The sequence below is a fragment of the Polypterus senegalus genome, chromosome 12, assembly GCF_016835505.1.
Source record: "Polypterus senegalus isolate Bchr_013 chromosome 12, ASM1683550v1, whole genome shotgun sequence".
NCBI lineage: Eukaryota > Metazoa > Chordata > Cladistia > Polypteriformes > Polypteridae > Polypterus > Polypterus senegalus.
This window is the reverse complement of record NC_053165.1, coordinates 59,746,161-59,766,453: the sequence shown is the minus strand read 5'-3', so window position 1 is coordinate 59,766,453 and position 20,293 is coordinate 59,746,161. Positions and strand designations below refer to the sequence as shown.

The 20,293-nt window shown below is 41.5% G+C and overlaps 2 protein-coding genes across 3 annotated transcripts in view; one reads left to right on the top strand and one right to left on the bottom strand.

Annotated features, from left to right (window-relative positions):
• Window positions 1-726: 726 nt before the first annotated feature.
• drg1 (developmentally regulated GTP binding protein 1) lies at window positions 727-9,043 on the bottom strand. Its single transcript, XM_039771652.1, has 9 exons — window positions 8,860-9,043; window positions 7,361-7,484; window positions 3,885-4,060; window positions 3,347-3,416; window positions 2,426-2,595; window positions 1,795-1,925; window positions 1,539-1,706; window positions 1,273-1,395; window positions 727-1,070 (listed from the first exon to the last, which is right to left on the bottom strand). The coding sequence occupies exons 1-9, from the start codon at window positions 8,896-8,898 to the stop codon at window positions 971-973; spliced, it is 1,101 nt and encodes a 366-aa protein (XP_039627586.1). The 5' UTR covers window positions 8,899-9,043; the 3' UTR covers window positions 727-970.
• Window positions 9,044-14,831: 5,788 nt separating this feature from the next.
• patz1 (POZ/BTB and AT hook containing zinc finger 1) overlaps window positions 14,832-20,293 on the top strand; it is a 28,649-nt gene continuing 23,187 nt past the window's right edge. For both annotated transcript variants that reach the window (XM_039771654.1, XM_039771653.1), the window contains exons 1-2: window positions 14,832-16,126; window positions 16,185-16,540. In XM_039771654.1, coding sequence (XP_039627588.1) covers window positions 15,233-16,126; window positions 16,185-16,540 — 1,250 coding nt within the window. In that variant the 5' untranslated portion in view covers window positions 14,832-15,232. The remainder of the gene's footprint in view (window positions 16,127-16,184; window positions 16,541-20,293) is intronic.

Here is a 20,293-nt window from a genome sequence, read left to right as displayed (position 1 = left end):
GGATAACGCCAAACTGTGATTGCATTCACTACATTTTTGGCACACAGACTTATTTTGCTAAACTGGAAGAATCCAAACTCTCCTCTTTTAAGTCAGTGGGAAACCTTTGTTTTATACTATTTGAAACTGGAAAAAATCAAATTTTCAGTGGATCTGTATAGATTTTTTTCAAAACATGGCAGGATCTAATCAATAATATTTTAGAATAAGCTCTTAAAGAAGCGAGGAAGCAATTATTTCTTCTTCATTCATCTCTATTGGCTTATCAAACTTATCAATTTAGGTATGTTTACAAGCCTTACGTTTTACTCCGTTGGCCATGCTCTCTCTCCCTGGGGTGGGGGTCGACTTGTTCTCAATCCTACTTTTTGTAAAAATTGATTGATTTGTATGGAATGATTACAATTACTTAAAAAAAGGCATTCAAGGGATTGAGTCTTGTAAGTCAGTGTCTCCCGGTAACCATCATTGACATGTAACACTCTTCTACATTAAAGTGCATTCTCCCCCCCCATGTGTTTGATCAATTCTCAAGATTGTCCAGATCTCCGAATTTTAAGATCAGTTCTTGATCTTTCTACCTTCTGTAAAAATAAATCTTGCTGATTGAGGTTATTTTTAGCTGTGCTGGTAAACTGGCCTCTGTGGTTAATTTGTCTGTAATACTAAACATTTCATTTTCCATACTCTACAAATTCCCCCTACTGAAATGTAAAATGCACAGTATTTATATTACATTGTTCATTTTATTTATACATGGCAGGTACACAGGTTTAAAGAAACTGTTAGCAAGACTGCCAATAATACTTTAAACATAAAGTAGCCTTTTGTCCAGACTTGAAGTTGCATCTCTTCATTTCAGAATCTTGCTTTGATCTCCATAGCAATAAACTTTAGGTAGCCATTCCCATCACTGTTACGGATGTAGGGATGAATAGGGTCCGAGGGGAAAGCATTGTATTTAATTTGCTCACTTTTTGACAATCTGAATAACATCTTCATCCTCCAGAACATGGTCCTTACCCACTTTCTGTGGGTTGTGCTTTACTGATGAACCCCAGACCAGTGCACTAAAGAGAGCAGTGGAGACAAAAGGGGAGCGTTTATTTCTATTAAATATTACTAGAAGTCTTCAAGACATGCTAAATGGTTTACAAAACTGGCGATAGGTTTCGTTATTGTCATGCTTTCAAACATTTAATGACCACAAATTTTGAAAGCTTAACATGTTTGAATAATCTTGTTAATAAAAATAAAAAAAAAAAAACTTACTATTTAAATTCTTTGATGAGGTTCTTGTGAATCTTTGCACAGAAATCCTCTGCTGCAGTCCTGTCTACTGGCAAGACAACTGGGGCGGTGTAGTCTGGTAGTTGGCCTTTTGGTTTTGTGTATCTGAATTTATGAGCAAGAGGTCAGAAACATCAGTCAATATGTCCATAAAGACTGCTTACCAAAACAAACATTTAACTCTCTTACTTTCAGCTAGCTGTTTCTTAACATGATTAATATGTAGTTTTAGAATCAAAACAACTTACATTCTTACAAGTTTAAGGTAATCCCAGATTCTTTCTAAAAGATCGTCAAAGTTCCAGCGATGGTGGGCAGAAATTGGTACACAGTGTGGTACTTTGTAGATAATGTCCAGCTCTTCAATTGAAATTTGATCAATTTTATTTAACACATAAATACAGGGGATGTATACTCTGTAAAATAGAAAAGAAAAAAAAAAAAAAAAAAAGATTAGCTTGTTTTAAGTGAGGGGTGGGGGGTACAAAAACTCTGCTTATTTACCTATTTCCCTCTACAACATCAATGAGGTCATCAGCAGTTGAATCACTGCGCAGAGTGACATCAGCATTATGAATTTTATATTCGGCAAGGATACTCTTCACGGTCTCCAAATCCAATTCACTTTGAGCACACTAGTCAACCCAGACAGGAGGAAGAAGAGAAGGGTAGAGAGAGAGAGAGTGACTATTAGTACCATTAACGTGGTATCAGCAGGCTCACCCAGCTACACTGGAAGTCAAAGCGAATCATTTAAGTGCTGACTAGAATTAGGGATAGGACACATCACAAAGAGTGTCCACCATTACCAGAGCCAAAACAAATGGATAGCTGAGTTTAGCAAAACATGAATGCCCTGAACTTACTTGGACTTGAAAGAATGTTATGATGTCATGAGGCAGCACCTACTCTTCAGTGTGTTTGTCTTTTTTTGTGGCAAAACTGAGCATTAATGATATGAATATATTAGAATTTTATTTGGATACCAATGATGTCAAAGAAAAAATCGAAGATGAGGCTATTAAAACCTCTTTGGCGATAAGACTAGGCTGTTAGACTGTACTTGTCCTACCAGTAAAGTTAATTTATATGTTTACAAACAAAATGATGGCTGCCCTACATTTCTCCTGCTTACCGTAGCAGTGAGGTTGATGCCTCCTTTATCTTTCCGCTTGAAACCAATATTTGGGGGTTGCTTATTGAGACGAATACCAAAGCCTTCCAGCTCATGTTCAATAAGCTTCTTGTGCCCGAGTGGTTTCAGTACATCCAGTACAATCAGAATTAAATTACAAGTCCGAGCAACTGGGAGTAAGAAAGAACAACAACAATCAACTACAAAACGCAGATGGAGAGAAAAAACGCTCTATGCAGCCATTAAAAAAACACATTCACCCTTAGTGCATTAGAAGATGATGACATGTTAGCCATCTGTGCACACTCCACTCGTTGTGGATAACGGAGGGGAGATTAAGAGGATAGAAAGATGGCTACAATTCTCAATAAAAAAGTGCTCTGCTATAACCAAGCGTAATTCTAACTTAAAATGTACCGAAAATATTATACTGTTCATGGAGAGACCGGAGAAAGACTATATGGCACGTGTCAAATAGGAAAACTGAAAAAGAAAATTGAAGTTAACTATCGTGTGGATATGCTATGAATATAGCCTGATGCTTAACAAGTCACAAATTGTGGATTATATATACAGTATATATCATTTTGTTTTTACTTCAACCTAGTAACATTGTGTCAACATTGTAACAATACAAATTTTAAGGAAGTATGTAGGTATAAATTACATGGTGATAAGAACTACTATTAAAGTTGCTGAGTTACTGTTCAAATAGAGGTTTTTATTTCAATTTGCCAGCTCATAATCTATCAGGAAGTTTTCAGCTACTTAACTGCATTCACCACAGTGATTTTGGACTTTGGGTTAAACATGTCTGCAAAATCCTGATAACTATTTCAAGATTACTCAAGGCAGCAAAAGAGGAAGGACAAAGAAGACGGACTACATCTCTTTATTAGAAATACAAAATGAAACACCTACCAGCAATGACCTGTCTACCTCGTCCTTTACCATCCTTGGCTCCTTCAATTATACCAGGCAAGTCAAGCAACTGTAATAAAAAAATATTTAACACAAATGAAAAAGCATGAGACTGAAGTGGGCTGGCGCCCTGCCTGGGGTTTTTTTCCTGCTTTGTGCCCTGAGTTGGCTGGGATTGGCTCCAGCAGACCCCCCCACCCCGTGACCCTGTAGTTAGGATATAGTGGGTTGGCTACTGGATGGATGTAAAAAGTAAGACAGCATTTCTTACCTCCATCAACAAGTTATGTGCCAAGTTAATTTTTTTGTAGAAAAATGGTGCTGGCACCGCAAAATCACTGACATTCGTAGTTCTGATGCGCTGTCCTTTTATTCTATACTGATATTTACATTATATTGAATTACACTTAAGAATGGAAATAACTGGATTATAACAAAGTTAAAAATCAAGGAACACAAAATACATAGAAGAGAAAGGGCAAATACAGTTTAAACATGTTTGATAAAAATAGAGAGTTTAGTAAGAATGCAAGCTTACCTGGATCTTGGCCCCTTTATACCGAATCACACCTGGGACAGTGGTCAGGGTGGTAAATTCATATGCAGCCACTTCTGAATAAACACCTGCCAGGTTACTAAGCAGAGTCGACTTCCCTACTGAGGGGAAACCAACAAACCCAATTCTGGCATCTCCCGTCTTTGCCACGTCAAAACCTGCAAATCATTTTTGACAGCATTTCAATGTCAAAATCACACCAGAAATCATACATGGTCACAAATACTGCCATTGCTTATTAAATAATCTCCTGTCCCTTGTACACCAACCATGGTCACAACTGATCCCCACATTTAATCGACTGCTAGACAGGAAAGTTTAATGATTAAGAACTTGGACTGGAAAGCACACCATTGCTCCATCACTTTGCTGCCTGCGCTCCTACTGCATTTGGACCCAACCTTGTGTCCATTATACAGATTGTATAATAAGTAAAAGGCACACCCTCCTTTCCATTTTTGAAACTATGTAAACCTGGCATTAAAACAAACACAAGTGTAAACATGGATCAGTCAAGGAAGACAAGTTTTGGGAGTTTACAAAAATGTGCAGTTTGGTTTTTCATCTGCTGACTTCAGACTTACTGGTGCTTTTCAGTGTATGAGAGAGATTTCTGTTACTATAAAGGACCTCCACTGCAAAAAATGTACTTGACATGTAGTTTTCTTTTAGCTTCTTTTCTCTTCAGTACAGTAAAATTAACTATTTAAAAACACACGCACACACACATATTGTAATTTATGAAGTGTGCCATTCCACACTGAAACACAACATAACGCACACTGGCCGGCGTACTAATAAAGAGGCAACCCAAACCATAACTGACTGCTTGGCTCAGATGGTTTACAGACGGACAGCGCAATGCTGCCTTTGCTTACTCTACAATATTTTGCAAGTCAGACCCGTTACATAGATGACATCGCGGACTTCCAGAGAATTTAGCACAATAAAAAAAAACTTTTTTGTGGTAACCAGGCCAAAATTTTTTTTTCAAAATTTAGGTATTACTAGGGGGTTTCACTCGCCAACCCCCAGCCTGCGCTATACGCCAGGCACTTTGCATCTCTGCTGCTCTTATATGTGGATTTCACTTTCACCAAACAACAAATCTTTTAATTCTTGCGGATACGCCTCTTCGTTGGGAAGAAACACTACTTTTTCCTGATGGCAACACAAATGATACAATCTACAAAGTTTAAATCCAAACAATATATTCGATCTTTTTTCACTGTTCCGTTATTTCACAGAGTAATAATTTCCGTTTGTCTTTGTCTTTTATTTCCAGCACCAGGCGTGATTAAATCTCTTGACACAAAGTCTTGTCTTGAGGGACGTGAAAGTATCTCTCTGAAAAAGTCATGTCTCATCCCAGAATTTTTTTATATAATAGAGAGAAATCATTTTTTAAAAATGTAACAGTTAAAAGAAACAAACCTTCTTAAGTGTATATAAATTGGAGATGAAATGACCATAATGTCAAATTAGGATGAGTATGAACTTACGACAGAATTTTCATACAAAAGATAAAAGATTAAAATAAAGGTGTTAAAAAGTGTGTTTTAAGCAAGACTGCCTAATAATGATGAAATGCTGCTATTGTCATACACAAATATCTGAACATACTATAACATAACCTGCAAGATAAATACAATTTAGCCTGTCATTCCAAACAGTGGCCATAAAAAAGGTGAAATCACTCAAGTTGGACTAGCTTTTCACTGAAAAGTTTAGAGGTAAATAATTATAACTCTTTGTTTATCTCTTGCATAAAGGCACTGAGTTTAAAGGTCGATTTATTTGATTCACATAAACATGGGCCAAATATTGTGTTTCTAAGAATTACTTATACATGTGCTGAAATCACTACTTGCTTTTCCTCCAGTGCCTACTGGCTCACCACATATATTACATACCGTTCAACTCATCCGGATGTGCAGTTACACAAGACCTTCATCTTTTTGGCCCTGTAGACCCAAAAACCCCTCGTTTTTAGGCCATACTCTGTGCAGGATATTACACTCTTATGATAAAGAGTAAATAAATAGGTGCCTTCAGCAAAAATTATCAGAACTTGAGGTTGTGTATGTCACATCAACCGACTCCTGGGTTTAACCCTCTAAAGGGATACAATGGGTCAAAGTTACTATTAAAAAATAGAGATTAGTAATACAGGCATGGGCAGTGGTGTTTTATGCTATCTTGAGGTCGCTGAACACAAATATATTTTTGATATTTGATTGTTTACCGGTGGTCCTAGCCCTCAAGGTTAAAAATGACAAATTCCAAAATAAGCATGTGGGGTATCGTTTTAGACTATTGCAGACAAAGTCAGTGGTTACAAATATAATGTTAGTTTGATCCTTTACTAGAGATGCAGCCCCTCTATTGACATCTATTGGATCATGAAAAATGACAAATTTCTCTCACAATTAAGAATTGTTTAGACTTTTGTAGCACACATTTTAATATCTCAAATATGTGACGCAACCACTCCTGTCTATTATGTACGACTATTACATGTAGTAAATCTCATTGAATTATGGTAGCTTATGCCAAATCAGACTTGTTTTTCAAGTCACAGTGTGTGATGCAAACACAAGAACAAACTGTTCACTTCTGAATTGTACCTGCTCCTGCGCCTCTTTCAAATGAGATTCCTGGTTTGGTTTTTGTTGAGCTTTCTCCACTCATACATGTTAACAGAGATTTGTCATGTTTTTAAGAGATGTGGTATATTGAAATTTACTTCTATTTCATTCAAACTTATATGAAATGTTCTCTATTGTTTGGGACAATATAATGCTTAAGCCTATTAGGAACTCTTACTTTGAAAACCATTTTCTTCTGTTGGGGGATTTTATAATCGAAGGTGTTCACCAAGTCAATTTGTTTTCAAAATGTAGTTTTAATTTTGATTCGTGATTTTGGTTGATGCATTACCTCTACTCTGACGGAAAATTGTTGACTCCCATTGCTAGAACTGTCCTGGTGTTGGCTTATCTTTAGAGGTTGTGGCCTGTTAATCACAATTTTTATCACAATGGGATAAAATGTCTTCCAGTGGTATGATTCGCTATCCGACTGCATGGATTCCAAAGCCATTCAAACCTTTTTTGAAAACAATGTTTTTAGTTTTGATTCTCTGGTTTTTGAACTCTCTGCACTCCTTCTGACTTCAATATAGTCTCATAATTCTTGGCTAAGGTTACTGATTGAAACACTTTCCCTGCCAGGCTCAGTTATGTGCAGCTAATAGTTAAGTGGAGTCTGCCTTAAGAATGGGGCCAATAACAGGCCCAAAGTAGTTTAGTATTGTTATACTGGCAGCAATAAAAGTCTGCAGCCCTCCACAACATCATTTGCTCACCTGTCATCTAAACACAATAAACGGTGTATGGAGCTTCTGGAATCCAAAATATCCAATTCCTGTTTTCTGCTCAAAGAAATGTCTCTCTCACCTTCTCCTGGTCCACCTCCACCACCGCCTTTGGGTGTGATGAGCTCTCTGCGCAGTTTAGCCAAACGTGCCTTCAGTAGGCCCAGATGGTGAGCGGTGGCCTTGTTTTTCTGCGTCCTAGCCATCTGCAAATGATTGAAGAAGGGAAAGAAAAAAAGCTGGTTCAAAATAATGTTGTCACAATTCCCCAAATTTACACATATCATGTTACCAAGAAATTAATGAGTTCATTCAATCAGTGTATCTATTTAACCTCCATACAAGAGTTTTCTCTAAAATAATGATAAGGAGATATATTTATTTCAGATTTTAACCACTATGTCAAATTTTCAGTGGGTCGTAAATTAACCTGCACCAACAGGATGGTCTCTTTAAACAGAACGGGTAACTCCAGGAATTGATGAAATTACATGCTGCAGCTTTTGATTTGCTGTCATAATCAGTGGTGAACTGGGATACCTGGGGCTGTACATAAGAGCCTAACTGTACAGCCAGGGGCTTCTTGTGGCTAGGACAATGGGGAAATTAAAAGGATCGAGTCAAGACCTTTGAAAGTTCTGTCAGGAGAAATCGGCCAAGTTCCTACAACATATTGGGGGAAACTTCTAGAATTTGCTTCAGGTTAAGAAAATTATGGGCAAACCTACAAAATACTAACTTGGTGTGTGTAAACGTCTGACCCACTGAAAATATGACATTGCAATTAAAACCTGAAATAAATCCGTTAATCATTACTTTGAAGGTAAACTGTATGGAAATTAAATGGATAAACTAACTGACTTAACACAAGAACTGTTTGGTAACGTGATATATGAGAAGTTGGGGAATTTTGAGTTTTACAGTTTTTAGCCAAGGTGTATGCAAACTTGTGGTTTCAGCTGTACATCACGTTATTATACCATATGTCCACCCATCCCTACATCCTATAACCGGATCATCCAGCTCATGGTCAGGAGAAACAGGTGCTTAACTTTGTGCCCAGCGATGCACAAGTGCTGCTGACACCCAACTCTGACCAGGATAACGTATGGTCTACAATTAGCAGAATGGGCATGCAATTACAGTTAAATACATTTCCATCACCACGTGAAGAATAATATAATATCAGAATGAAAATATTGCCACTGGGACACATGCTATGGAAAAAAAAAAAATCTCACAATGCTCTACCTAACAAAACGGTGGCACTTGCAATGCACAGCCCAATGAACCTTCTCTTCATCAGAGAAGTTTGGACTCATAACAGCTTCGCCTATGGCACCACAGAGACACAATACTGGCTTGCACTACCCCGAACCACCAAAGATCTAGTTATATCAAGGTATTCAATAATGGAACTCATTTAGTTTCGGAAACATGCCGATCTCTGGGGGTCGCAACTGCCGCTCATCAACGACACATCAGCCCACACCTCTACCAAGGCCACGCTGCGAGGCCTCCACAATGCCGGCTCTCGTTTCCGAACAAGCCGCTACCAGACATGATCCCAAAATCTCATACCTCTGCCTCAATTTCGGCAATCTTTGCTAGAAGACTCATGGTGACACAATTTCCTTAAAGAATATCACGATAAATTTCCAAAGTGCCAACAAAACTCCTGCTGTTTCTATCCTGCGCTGACGTTACTAAAGTGTGCAGCAGCTCCGCAACACATCGGCGCGGCTACCGGCTGACGCGCCAAGCGAGAGGGGCGGGATTCGTGAAAGCAAGTGAGTTGCGAGGTAACAGCGCCGCCTTTCCGGTCGGGAGGACTCGGAGAAACTCTGGACACAAGCGTCATTGCCGTCTTCATTTTTACTGGTTATGGTGTTCCCCCAGGTACAACATTTAGACTGTAGAAGCTAGACTATTGCACTGTTAGAATTAATAATGAAAATATATAGTTTGTACATGTCTAAGTATATATTTTAGAAAGACGACTTTTTCATGTGTTATGTATCTAATTACTTAAAAAGTAAAACTGCTCTCTTAAAACTTTTGCAATCAGGAGACCTGGTGAGAAGTCAAAAATAAATGGTCCTAAAAGCTGAACAAAGGATTTTATTTATCGCTGAAGAACAGAGCTACACTTGAACATCATTAATATTAGGTGAGTGGCTGGACAGTGCCCCTTATAACTTGTTATTGACCAGTTACACTCACAGGATGGCAATGGACACCACAGGGTTAGGAGTGTAGTGTACCTGGTGCTCTAAAATGCCCTACACAAGCGCTGGCATCATGTAGGCATTCCTGGGAAGTGATAGTCTTCTGCAGTTCAACATCATGTTTTCATAAAATCACCCAGTGGATGACAGGAACCCCCAACATACGTCCATGAGATCAAATTTCCTTACTTATCTGCTATCATCTGTGGGAGAGTCGGGTGTGAGCTCTAAAATGGACTGGCCCCCTGCCTATGGCTGATTGCTGCATGGCACCCAAAACTGCCATCACTGGTCTCTTATGATTGAGTATCGATGTGTACGATTGCTGACACACATAGAATGCACCTCATCTGGGGTCAGTTCCTGCTTTGCATCTCATAGATAGATAGATAGATAGATACTTTATTAATCCCCAAGGGGAAATTCACATACTCCAGCAGCAGCATACTGATAAAAACAATATTAATTAAAGAGTGATAAAAATACAATGCAAGTTTAAAAAATGCAAGAAGAGAATGTGAGGAAGGTATAACAGTCTATAATCTTTTATAGCATTAACATTTACCCCCCGGGTGGAACTGAAGAGTCGCATAGTGTGGGGGAGGAATGATCTCCTCAGTCTGTCAGTGAAGCAGGATTCTGTATTGGAATAAGTGAATGGATGGAGTAAAGTAATCAGGTGACTTTTATTTTTGTTGCACATGCATGCATAGGAGACATCTTTCTGTGTCTCACAGATTTAGTAATACCACCTCAAGCAAAGAGGGGGCACTCTCACTAACACCTTCTGTCTATTCATCCACAATTCAGAGGCTCACCATCCACAAGATGGATAACCCAGTTTCCACTTCCTCTGTGAATCCCCTGCCCCTTTCAGGTCAGCAATATAAAAAACCCCACAACCACCTACCTTGTGGAAGGACCATCACTAGAGGTGGGCGGATTGAACTCTCCACTGAGTTTTCTTTTGAATTACTGTTTATTTTGCCTCTCCACAAGTCCAACAATCAGTCCATTTAGCTTTCATATAATGCATTTCACATTGAGACAAAATCATATTCACAGCACAGTTACTAAAATGCATTGTAAACTGAACGCTGAGTCACCCATGGAGATCAGAATTTGAACTGGAAGCACAGAGTATTCATCCATTTTAAAAGCCTAATTCAGCTCAGGTGCAGGTGGTGGCCACAGGCAATTGCTTTCTCCTTATCCTTCCTAACTGACTCTTGTCTGGTTTTACGTTTTGCTAGTGTTCTTGTCATTATTGGTAGTATGAGGTGGTACCTTCAGCCGATTCAGGTGGCACAGTTGGTCCAGCTCCTCCAGGATGGCACATCTTTATGTGCCGTTGCCAGAAGGTTTGCTGTGTCTCCCAGCATAATCTCCAAAACATGGAGGAGACACCTGGAGACAAGCCATTACATGTGGAGAGCTGGAAAGGGCCGTTGAAGAGTATCAACCCAGGAGCAGGACCAATATCTACTTCTCTGTGTGAAGAGGAACAGGAGAAGCACTATCAGAGCCCTACAAAATGAGCTGCGACTGACTATTGATGTGCATATTTCTGAACAAACTGTCACAAACAGACTCCAAAAGGATGGCATGACAGCTAAACGTTCTCTAGTGGGACCTGTGCTCACAGCCCATCACTAGAGCATACACAATTGGCAGCTCCACCTCTGGCATCCCATTCTCTTCACAGATGACAGCAGGTTCACATGGAGCACATGTGACACATAAAAGAGTCTGGAGATGCTGTAGGGAACATTATGCAGCCTGCAACATCGTCCAGCATGACCAGTCTGGGGAGGCATGTCCTTGGAGGGTTGATCAGATCTCCACATGCTAAGCAGCGGTACCTTGACTGCTGTTAGGTGCCAGGATGAAATCCTCAGAGCCATTGTCAAACGTAATTTTGTGCAGTGGGCCTGGGTTCCTCCTGGTGCAGAACAATGCCTCTTGTGGCCAGAGTGTGCAGGCAGTTCCTGGATGATGAAGGCATTGATCCCATTGATTGGCCCACATGTTCCCCAGACCTCGATCCAATTGAGAACCACTGGAACGTTATGTATCAGTGCATCTGAAGCCACCAAGTAACACCACAGACTGTCTAGGAGCTCACTGATCCCATGATCCAGGTCAGGGAAGAGATCTCCAGGACACCATCCGCTGTCTTATCAGGAGAACGACCAGACACTGTCACATTATGAGTTCCCGTAATTAAATTCACACAGCTTGTGATTTCAATGTTTAACTTTGATTTTCAGTTTGACCTTGGTTTGGTTTCCATTGACTGTTATTACATTCATTTGTTCACAACAAACTACACATTATTACTCAGTAAAGATTTTCCACTTGGATATTTTGTTCATAAAGATCAAATGTGTGATTTAAGGGTGGTCCTCAGGTTACGACACAGTTCCGTTCCTACAACAGTGATGTAACCCGAATTTTGATGTAAGTCAAAACACACTCTAGCCTAAGTCACTTACCTATCTTAACACATTTGCAAAATCATAATCTAGAACATAAAAACACAAAATCTAAGCCTGAGAAAAAAGAAAAGGACATAAATATACTGTACTGTACACTGTATTGTAGTAACAGAAAAAATGAGTGTAAAAAAATGCTTACCTTTATTCCTTCTCATGTCTCAATTTTTTTAAGTTTTTATGGGAGTGAGTGTTGTAAACTCGAAACGTTGTAACGTAAGGACCCCCTGTATATATTATATATATATATATACACACATACATACACATATATACATATACATATACAGAGAGAGAGAGGATAAGATTATAGTAGATGCTGTATACATCTGTATGTATATAAATATATACTCACATATTCTACATATACAGTACAATATTAGGTCTTAACCATGTTAGATAGATAGATAGATAGATTAGATAGATAGATACCTTATTAATCCCAAGGGGAATTCACATACTTCAGCAGCAGCATACTGATAAAAAAACAATATTAAAGAGTGATAAAAATGCAGCTATAACAGACAATAACTTTGTATAATGTTAACGTTTACCCTCCGGGTGGAACTGAAGAGTCGCATAGTGTGGGGTCTCCTCAGTGTGACAGTGGAGCAGGACTGTGACAGCAGTCTGTCGCTGAAGCTGCTCCTCTGTCTGGAGATGATCCTGTTCAGTGGATTCTCCATGATTGACAGGAGCCTGCTCAGTGCCTGTCGCTCTGCCACGGATGTCAAACTGTCCAGCTGCGTGCCTACAATAGAGCCTGCCTTGCTCACCAGTTTGTCCAAGTGTGAGGTGTCTATCTTCTTTATGCTGCCTCCACAGCACACCACCGCGTAGAAGAGGGCACTCTTTATAGAGCCATTGTTCTTTTAATCAGTCTACTCCATTGGAATGACATATAGTGCCTGTCAAGTCAACAGTCGAGAAATCACGTTTTTCCTAAACCTTTCATTTATAGGTACTTTTACCTTATTAAGACCTAGCATTTTTTATTCTGTACTTAGGTGTTTTTTGCTATTTTGCTCTCTTACTGCTTCATATTTTGCCTGTACATTTCTGGTATTATTTTTAACTTTGTACTCCGTTGTGTTTGTATTGTGTCATCTCAAGTATTTTGTTATCCTTTGTAGGTTTTTATTTAATTTTGAACACTGAAGTAGAGTTTGGGATAATGCAATGGATAAATAAAAAATGCATTATTATTATTTAGAGTACTATATATAAATATTAAACACACTCTATACAATCTGTAAAAGCCATTTTTTAGTCAGTTCAGTACATTTGCACCCCATACAGCACCTTTAATGTTAACTGTTGTAAAATCAAGTAACTTCTATGCACTTAAACCTTTTATTTACACATATTTTAATCATACTGCATATACATCGCTAAGCCAAGCTACAAAATTAAACCTCCTGCCTAATATTGTGTAGGCCCCCAGAAGAGTTCTGACCCATCGAGGCATGGACCCCCACAAGACCTCTGAACATGACTGTACCAAAATGTTATCAGCAGATCCTTTAAGTTCTGTAAAATGTGAGGTGGGGCCTCTATGGATCAGACTTATTTTTCCAGCACACCCACAAATGCTTGATTGGATTGAGATGTGGGAATTTTGAAAGTCCAGGTTAACCTGATTGGCATTGCTTAATTGGGCCATATGTGTGTATGTGTGTGTTTGCCCAGCATTTAGGTGTTGTTCCTCCTTTGTGCCCAAATGTTTTATCTGTTTTAAGATTTGTAAACCCATTTTTTTCCATTCATCAGTCCAGTTCAAAACGGTGCCTTTCACTTTCCCTCCTGTGAAGCCAATTCCTTTTACTTACTCATACATACAACCCCACATCTACCTAAACATTTTTGGGGTTCATCCTCTGTTCTTTCCATCAGTTGAGTACACCCACACCCTGCAGAGCACATTTCAAGTTGTCCACCTTTTTATCCCTTTTTTTTCTTGTTTATACCTAACCCAAGGTGACAAACTCGGACAGTCTCCATCCTGCCTTCTCACACCTCCACAAATCCTGGGTTCTGATCTCAAATAGTGTGCAGGTTCTCCTTGTGTTTCTGTGTGTGTTTTTTTATTGTATGTTTGGTTTTAAGTGAGTGTGAACTGTAGTTTACATCTTGCACATAGAACTGTCAATGTAAAGCCCTGGCTCCCTCCATCCCTGAACAGGGTAAGTGATTTAGAAACGGGACCTTTTTTAATGCTCTAAATTGGCCCTAGAGTGTGTTTAGTATGTGTATATGGTCTGCTGTGCCATGGATTGGCACTCTGTCCAGGGTTTGTGCCTGCCTTGTGCCCAATGCTAGTTGGGATAAACTCCAGCACCCCCACCAACCACGCCCCCCAAGTGACCCTGGTCTGGATTAAGCAGGTTAGAAAATGACATGACCTTTTTCAACATTCATAGACTAGACATTCAACTCACCCGCATTCAATATAGCACCTTTCCTGCTATCTGCCATGAGAAATACTCTAAAAACTGAAATGCTGCTCTACAACCTGCAGCAAAACGGGGGCAGTTGATAATAAACCAAAAAGCAGAAAAGGAGGCAATAAAAAGAAACGGGTAGAAGTAAACAAACAGCATTCCATATGGCATGTCTGCTCCAAGTATTAAGATCGCCGGCCTAGCTGTGTCTGCTTCTGCTCGGGGTGGGGGGTACATGCATGGAGGGGCAGCTGCGCTCCTGTCAATTTTTGATTTTTTTTATTATGAAAGGCTTATTTTCGATGTGATCTGTCCGATTGGAGGGTGTCTGCAGAATGCTGAAGGGGGATGGGTTCGGGTGGGGGCAGCTGAAGCAGGCGTACGGGGGTCGGAACTGGAATGTGGCTTCGTGGAGGAGGGAGGCACATTCGCGACACAAAATAAAGACGGAAGGAATGACAGCGCAAACAGCCCTCGAGTCCCACCCGTCACCCGCACCGCAGGCTCTCTCTTGCGGGCCAAGCGCCAGAAGTTTGCTTTCCTCGAATCCACGCCGATAAATAAAAGAAAAAGAACGAAAACACCCACCCCCCTGCACGCACACACACACCGACGCCGCCGATCCACCCCCTCGAAATGAAGGGTGAAAGTTCACAGGAAGCTGGGGGGCCTGCCATTTTTTCTGCAAACATTTTTCCCCCGATGCGAAGACGAAGTGTTGCGGGACTGTAATTGAATTTTCTCGCGTTCTCTTTTCGGAGAGGTGGGTAGCGATCCTGGGCGCGCGGCTATGGAGAGGGTGGCTGATCAGTCGTGGAGCTCCTCGTACACGTACCAGGTGAGCAAACACAGCGCCGAGATGCTCAGCAACCTGAACAACCAGAGGAAAAATGGAGGAAGGTTCTGCGATGTGATCCTGCGGGTCGGAGACGAGAGCTTCCCGGCGCACAAGGCGGTGCTGGCTGCCTGCAGCGAGTATTTCGAGTCGGTGTTCAGCTGCCAAGCAGAGGACGGCGGAGACAGCGGCGGCGGTGCAGGAGGAGGCGGAGGAAGCGGCGGCAACGAGACCAAGGAGCTGGAGATGCACACCATCAGCTCCAAAGTTTTCAAAGACATCCTGGACTTCGCGTACACATCGAAGATTGTGGTGCGCCTCGAGTGCTTCCCCGAGCTCATGACTGCCGCCAAGTTTCTGCTCATGCGCTCCGTCATCGAGATCTGCCAAGAGGTGATCAAGCAGTCCAACGTACAGATCCTGGTGCCGCCTGCTCGGCCCGACTTGGCGCTCTTCCGCGCCGGGGCCCCTGACCTCGGCTACCCCCTGGACATGTCCAACGGCTCGGGGCTGCTCGCCAATGGCACGGTCTTCCCAGGGGCGCACGACGGGGAGGTGAACCCGCGGGGTGCCAGCCCCCAGGCCTTGGCTCCGCTGCCCGGCCCGGCTCCTCAGCTCTCCCCCCAGTTGCTGGCCGGTCCTTTCCCCGGCGGCGGGGCCTCAGGGGGCGGCCTGGCAGGAAAGCGGGGCCGTGGGCGGCCCAAGAAGATTGCCAACTCCGACCCCTTGTTGTTTGGCGGGCCCGCCATCCCCAAAGACGTGGGCTTCTTCCCATGCGGACTGTGCGGGAAGGTGTTTACTGATACCAGCCGCTTGCGGAACCACGAAGCCCAACACGGAGCCGCGGCGGCTGCGGCAGCCGCTTCCGGGGCTACACGGCCTTGGTGGCGCGGTAAGTCAGCAGCAGCAACAACAACAACAGCAGCAGCAGCCGCCGCCTTCGGTACAGGGGCCACCCATTGGACTCGGAGCGGCTATCGGACTGGGCGACAACGGCCTGGCTTTGCAGGGCCTCCCAGACACCGCGCGCAAACGCGAGAGGACGAGGCGGCACGTCGGCTGCGACATCTGCGGTAAAGTGTTCCGAGACGTGTACCACCTGAACCGGCACAAGCTGTCTCACTCCGGAGAGAAGCCGTACGCCTGCCCCGTGTGTGGGCTGCGCTTCAAGAGGAAGGACCGCATGTCTTACCATGTGCGCTCTCACGACGGCTCGGTGGGCAAACCCTACGTGTGTCAGAGCTGCGGCAAGGGCTTCTCCAGGTAGGACATTATGGAGGGCAGTGTGGTAATTTTATGTAGGTCGGCGATGGCTTCACCTGTTAGGTGGAAGCTTCTCTACCCGTTGAGGGTCATTTAGGTAGGAAGGCCATGGAGGAGATCCATCCACCCAGTAGGACAGCAGTAGGCACAGTGATGTGTCTTAAGGTGAAGCGAAGTAGGAGTCTTCATGTGGGTCGTGTGATGGGCTTATTCAGGTGGCAACAGCCGAGTGGCAGGTTGTATTCGGGGGTGTCTTCTTAGAGTGGGGCAATGGGAGAACTGCATTTAGATGGGACATTTGGCCATATGTGATGAAATAAAGGATGGTGGAACGGATGAATTAGGATATAACAGGTAGAGGTAGGAATAGGTGAAACATCTGTGGGGATGTGTAAGATGGTGAGCTCTCCAGCTGGGGTCTGGATTTGGGGCTTCTCCATAATGAATGCAGGTTTATTGTGTTTATAAGAAGTGCTTCTGAACGCTTTGAAATCATTTCAGTGTTTTGTCCAACACATCCAAACTCACTGGTATAAGAAAACCCCCACATATGATATACTGTTTGACTTGTCTTGATGTCTAGTTGTGTGAGATGTTGAGCTTTTTGGGTTTCCCCCTTATTTCTTACTCTCTAGACCAAAAGAACTCATTTTTGGATCATATTTTGTGCTGGAAATTACTCTCTTATGATAAAGAGGAAACCAATAAGCGTCTCCTGCAAAAATCGGAAGGATTTGAAGTTGTCCATGCCAGTCAACCAACCCCAAAATTTCCTCCCGTGATGGTATACAAGTGGTCAAAGTTGCTCCTTTTCACAAAATGTTCAAGAAATTGCAGGTGGAGTGTCATTTTATGCTACTTTGAGGTTGCTGATCACAAAGATGATCATATTTTTGATATTTGATTGTTTACTGGTGTTTCTAGTCCTGTAAGGCGCCACTCCTAGACTGTTAAAAATGAAAAGTTTTAAACATAAGCATGTTTGGGTATCGTTTTAGACTACTGCAGGGTCGCCGATTATAAATATGATGTTTTCTGATTTTTATTTTAAAATTGAGAATATTTAGACTGTAAAAATTTCAGTTGAAGCACACATTTCAACATTTCAAATCTCTGATGAAACTGTTTATTGTTTTTATGTACTGTACATCTACCTCATGAAGTAAATCATTACATTTCTTATGAATACCCTAAATTAGGGCGGCTTATGCTACTTCAGACTTTTTTAAGTGTAGAATTTATGACAACTTTGTTGGACAGTGATTAGGGTAGGACATGGAGGAGGCAGGTATTATGGAAATCATTCTTTACGTAGGACAGTTAGGAGGTAAAAAGAAAAGGGTCCTGGGTAGGACAACATAGTGGGACAGCGCATTGTCTTTAGGCGAGGCAGTGGGAGGTAGGCTGTTTATGTTCCTCCATCCATTCATCTTCAAAACCACATATCCAATACTTTTTCAGAATGGGCTACCACCTATCCCAGCAGCACTGGATGTAAGGCAGGAAATGACCCTTAATGGGGCTCCACTTCATTGCAAGCTACATTATTGCACCCAACCCTACACACTATTTAGCAGTACCAGTAAACCTGGTGTATATTTGAGATGTGAGAAGAAAACTGTTTCAGTGAAGGGGGAACATGCGAACGTCAGATGGACCGGCCTAGCCCAGGCCAGGATTTGAACCCAGAACTCTGGGCCTGTGAGGCAGTAGTGCTAATAGCATAATGGATTGAGGGCCTGAGACTAATTTAACATAAAGGTTTCTGGGTAGGACAACCTAATATGAGTTTGGGGTGTTTTTAGTTAAGACAAAAAGGGCACAGGTGGGAATGTAGCAAATTAATTTATGATAACACATAATGGACAGTGTGGTTCCCAAAAGAAGAGTGGGATGGGACAGTAGAGAATATTTAGTGAAGACAATGGGTAGGTGTCTGATTCTACATAAAGTCTAACATAATACTTTGTGATGGGGGACTGGTCTGGACAGAACACTTGGGACAGTGGTCCAGGAGTTAACTCTGCAGGGTAGTACATTAAGGAGACCAATTGGGGAAACATATTTGAGAGGAGGATAGTTTAGTAACCTGGAAGAGATGCATGAGTCGGAAATCTCTTTCAGGTTGGAAAACATACGAGGGTGGTGTGATGGATCTGATTGGAACAAATAGGAGACAGGTATGAAGGAGACACTTTTGTTCAATGATTGGTGGGACAAGGAACACATGGGTGAGTTCAGAATCAAAGGAAAGACAAAATAATGTAATGATCAAGTTTATTATGTGGAACATTTTTAAGAAATGGAGATGTGGTCAAATATAGAATAATATAATGGATGGATTGTGGAGACAGTTAGTTATAGTAGAGTACAGAGGCAGCTGTTGGGGTAGTACTTTGAGGAGACTGGGAAGAAAGAAGCATTTCATTTGGAACAGCATGAGTAGGCTTGTTCAGGCAGTACATCTCTAGAGCAGAACAAGTTTGTGAAGAGGGTATGTTTTACTTAGATTTACATTGAGAAAATGGTTAAGTGGGAGACCTGCCTCTATGGGAATGAAGTAACAGATGTATCAGGAAGGGTGGTCATGTCTTAAGGACAGAATACAGAGAAGATGGTTAAGGCGACATGCCACACTTAAAAATTCAAAAGAAATACACGGGTAATAACTTAATAATATTAATAAAAGAATAAAAAACAACCAAAGCTGATAGTGAGAGAGGTCAATCACAAGACACAGTAGGACAATGAGGAGACAGCCTTCTCCATATGGCATAATACAAAGGATGCTAAGGCTTATTCAGAATGGAACACTGAGTTAATGGTTGAGGATGGCCTTTGCCAGGATCAGACAGTATAATGGAGAGGGTGAAGGAATGTTTATTTAAGGTTGAACATTCTAACTAGATGCAGGAGCCTGTATCTCATATTAGGGTGACATAGTGGGATAGTTGGGACTACCCTAATGTAAAATGACAAAATTGGAAGATGACAGTCAAGTGAAGGACTCTTGGGGAAGATTTTTTTTCTTTCTTTCTTCTGGAGGAGAACTGAGGAGCTGGTTGAGGTGTCCTGTACAAGGTTGAACATCAAGTACAGACTACTGAGGTTGAATATTGAGAGGGCAGCTGAGGTGAGAGCTTCTACAAATAGGAACACAAAATAGTTGGAGTCTTACTTTGTCTTGAACAATTAGGGCATCATTAAAAGGAATATAATTATTTAGGTGGGCGACTGAGATAATAAGGTAAAAAATAAAAACCTTTCCCATTAGGGATATATCATGGGGACAAGAAATATGACTCAATTGAAGTTGAATTCTCATCACACAGTTCATGTTGGGACTGCTTCTTGGTCAGTTTTGATGTTACAAGTAAATAAGCAAGTTCTGTAATTATGTTTTTCGTTGTTTGGACTATGTAGTAGCTTGTCATACTTGGATGTGACTATACAAGTGCTTTGACTTAATGTAATACAGCAATTTGACAGATGAGATAAGGGCTTCTCTGCACTGAGTGCTGTGTTAATGTGTCGTAGGGTGGGTTGTTTTCATTTGCACTGTATACCTATGAAGACCGGTCATCTACAATATCGACTTACAGCAGGTGTTTAATGAGAGGTGGAATATTCCCAGTAATGATGGTTTACATCTCCTAAAAGCACTTCACTAGATTAGGCAGGTGCATTCAACCTTTGTACAGCTGAATAATCCGAGTTGGCACCCTCTTGTAAAATGGTGCACTGTACATCCCA

Excerpts from the sequence above, each read along its gene's own strand:
- drg1 (XM_039771652.1), bottom strand. The coding sequence starts at position 8,898 with ATGAGTCTTCTAGCAAAGATTGCCGAAATTGAGGCAGAG. Across the intron at positions 1,396-1,538 it reads TACCTTAAACTTGTAAGAAT|ATACACAAAACCAAAAGGCC; the intron begins GTAAGTTGTTTT and ends TCATAAATTCAG. Across the intron at positions 1,071-1,272 it reads CTCATCAAAGAATTTAAATA|TGCACTGGTCTGGGGTTCAT; the intron begins GTAAGTTTTTTT and ends TGCTCTCTTTAG.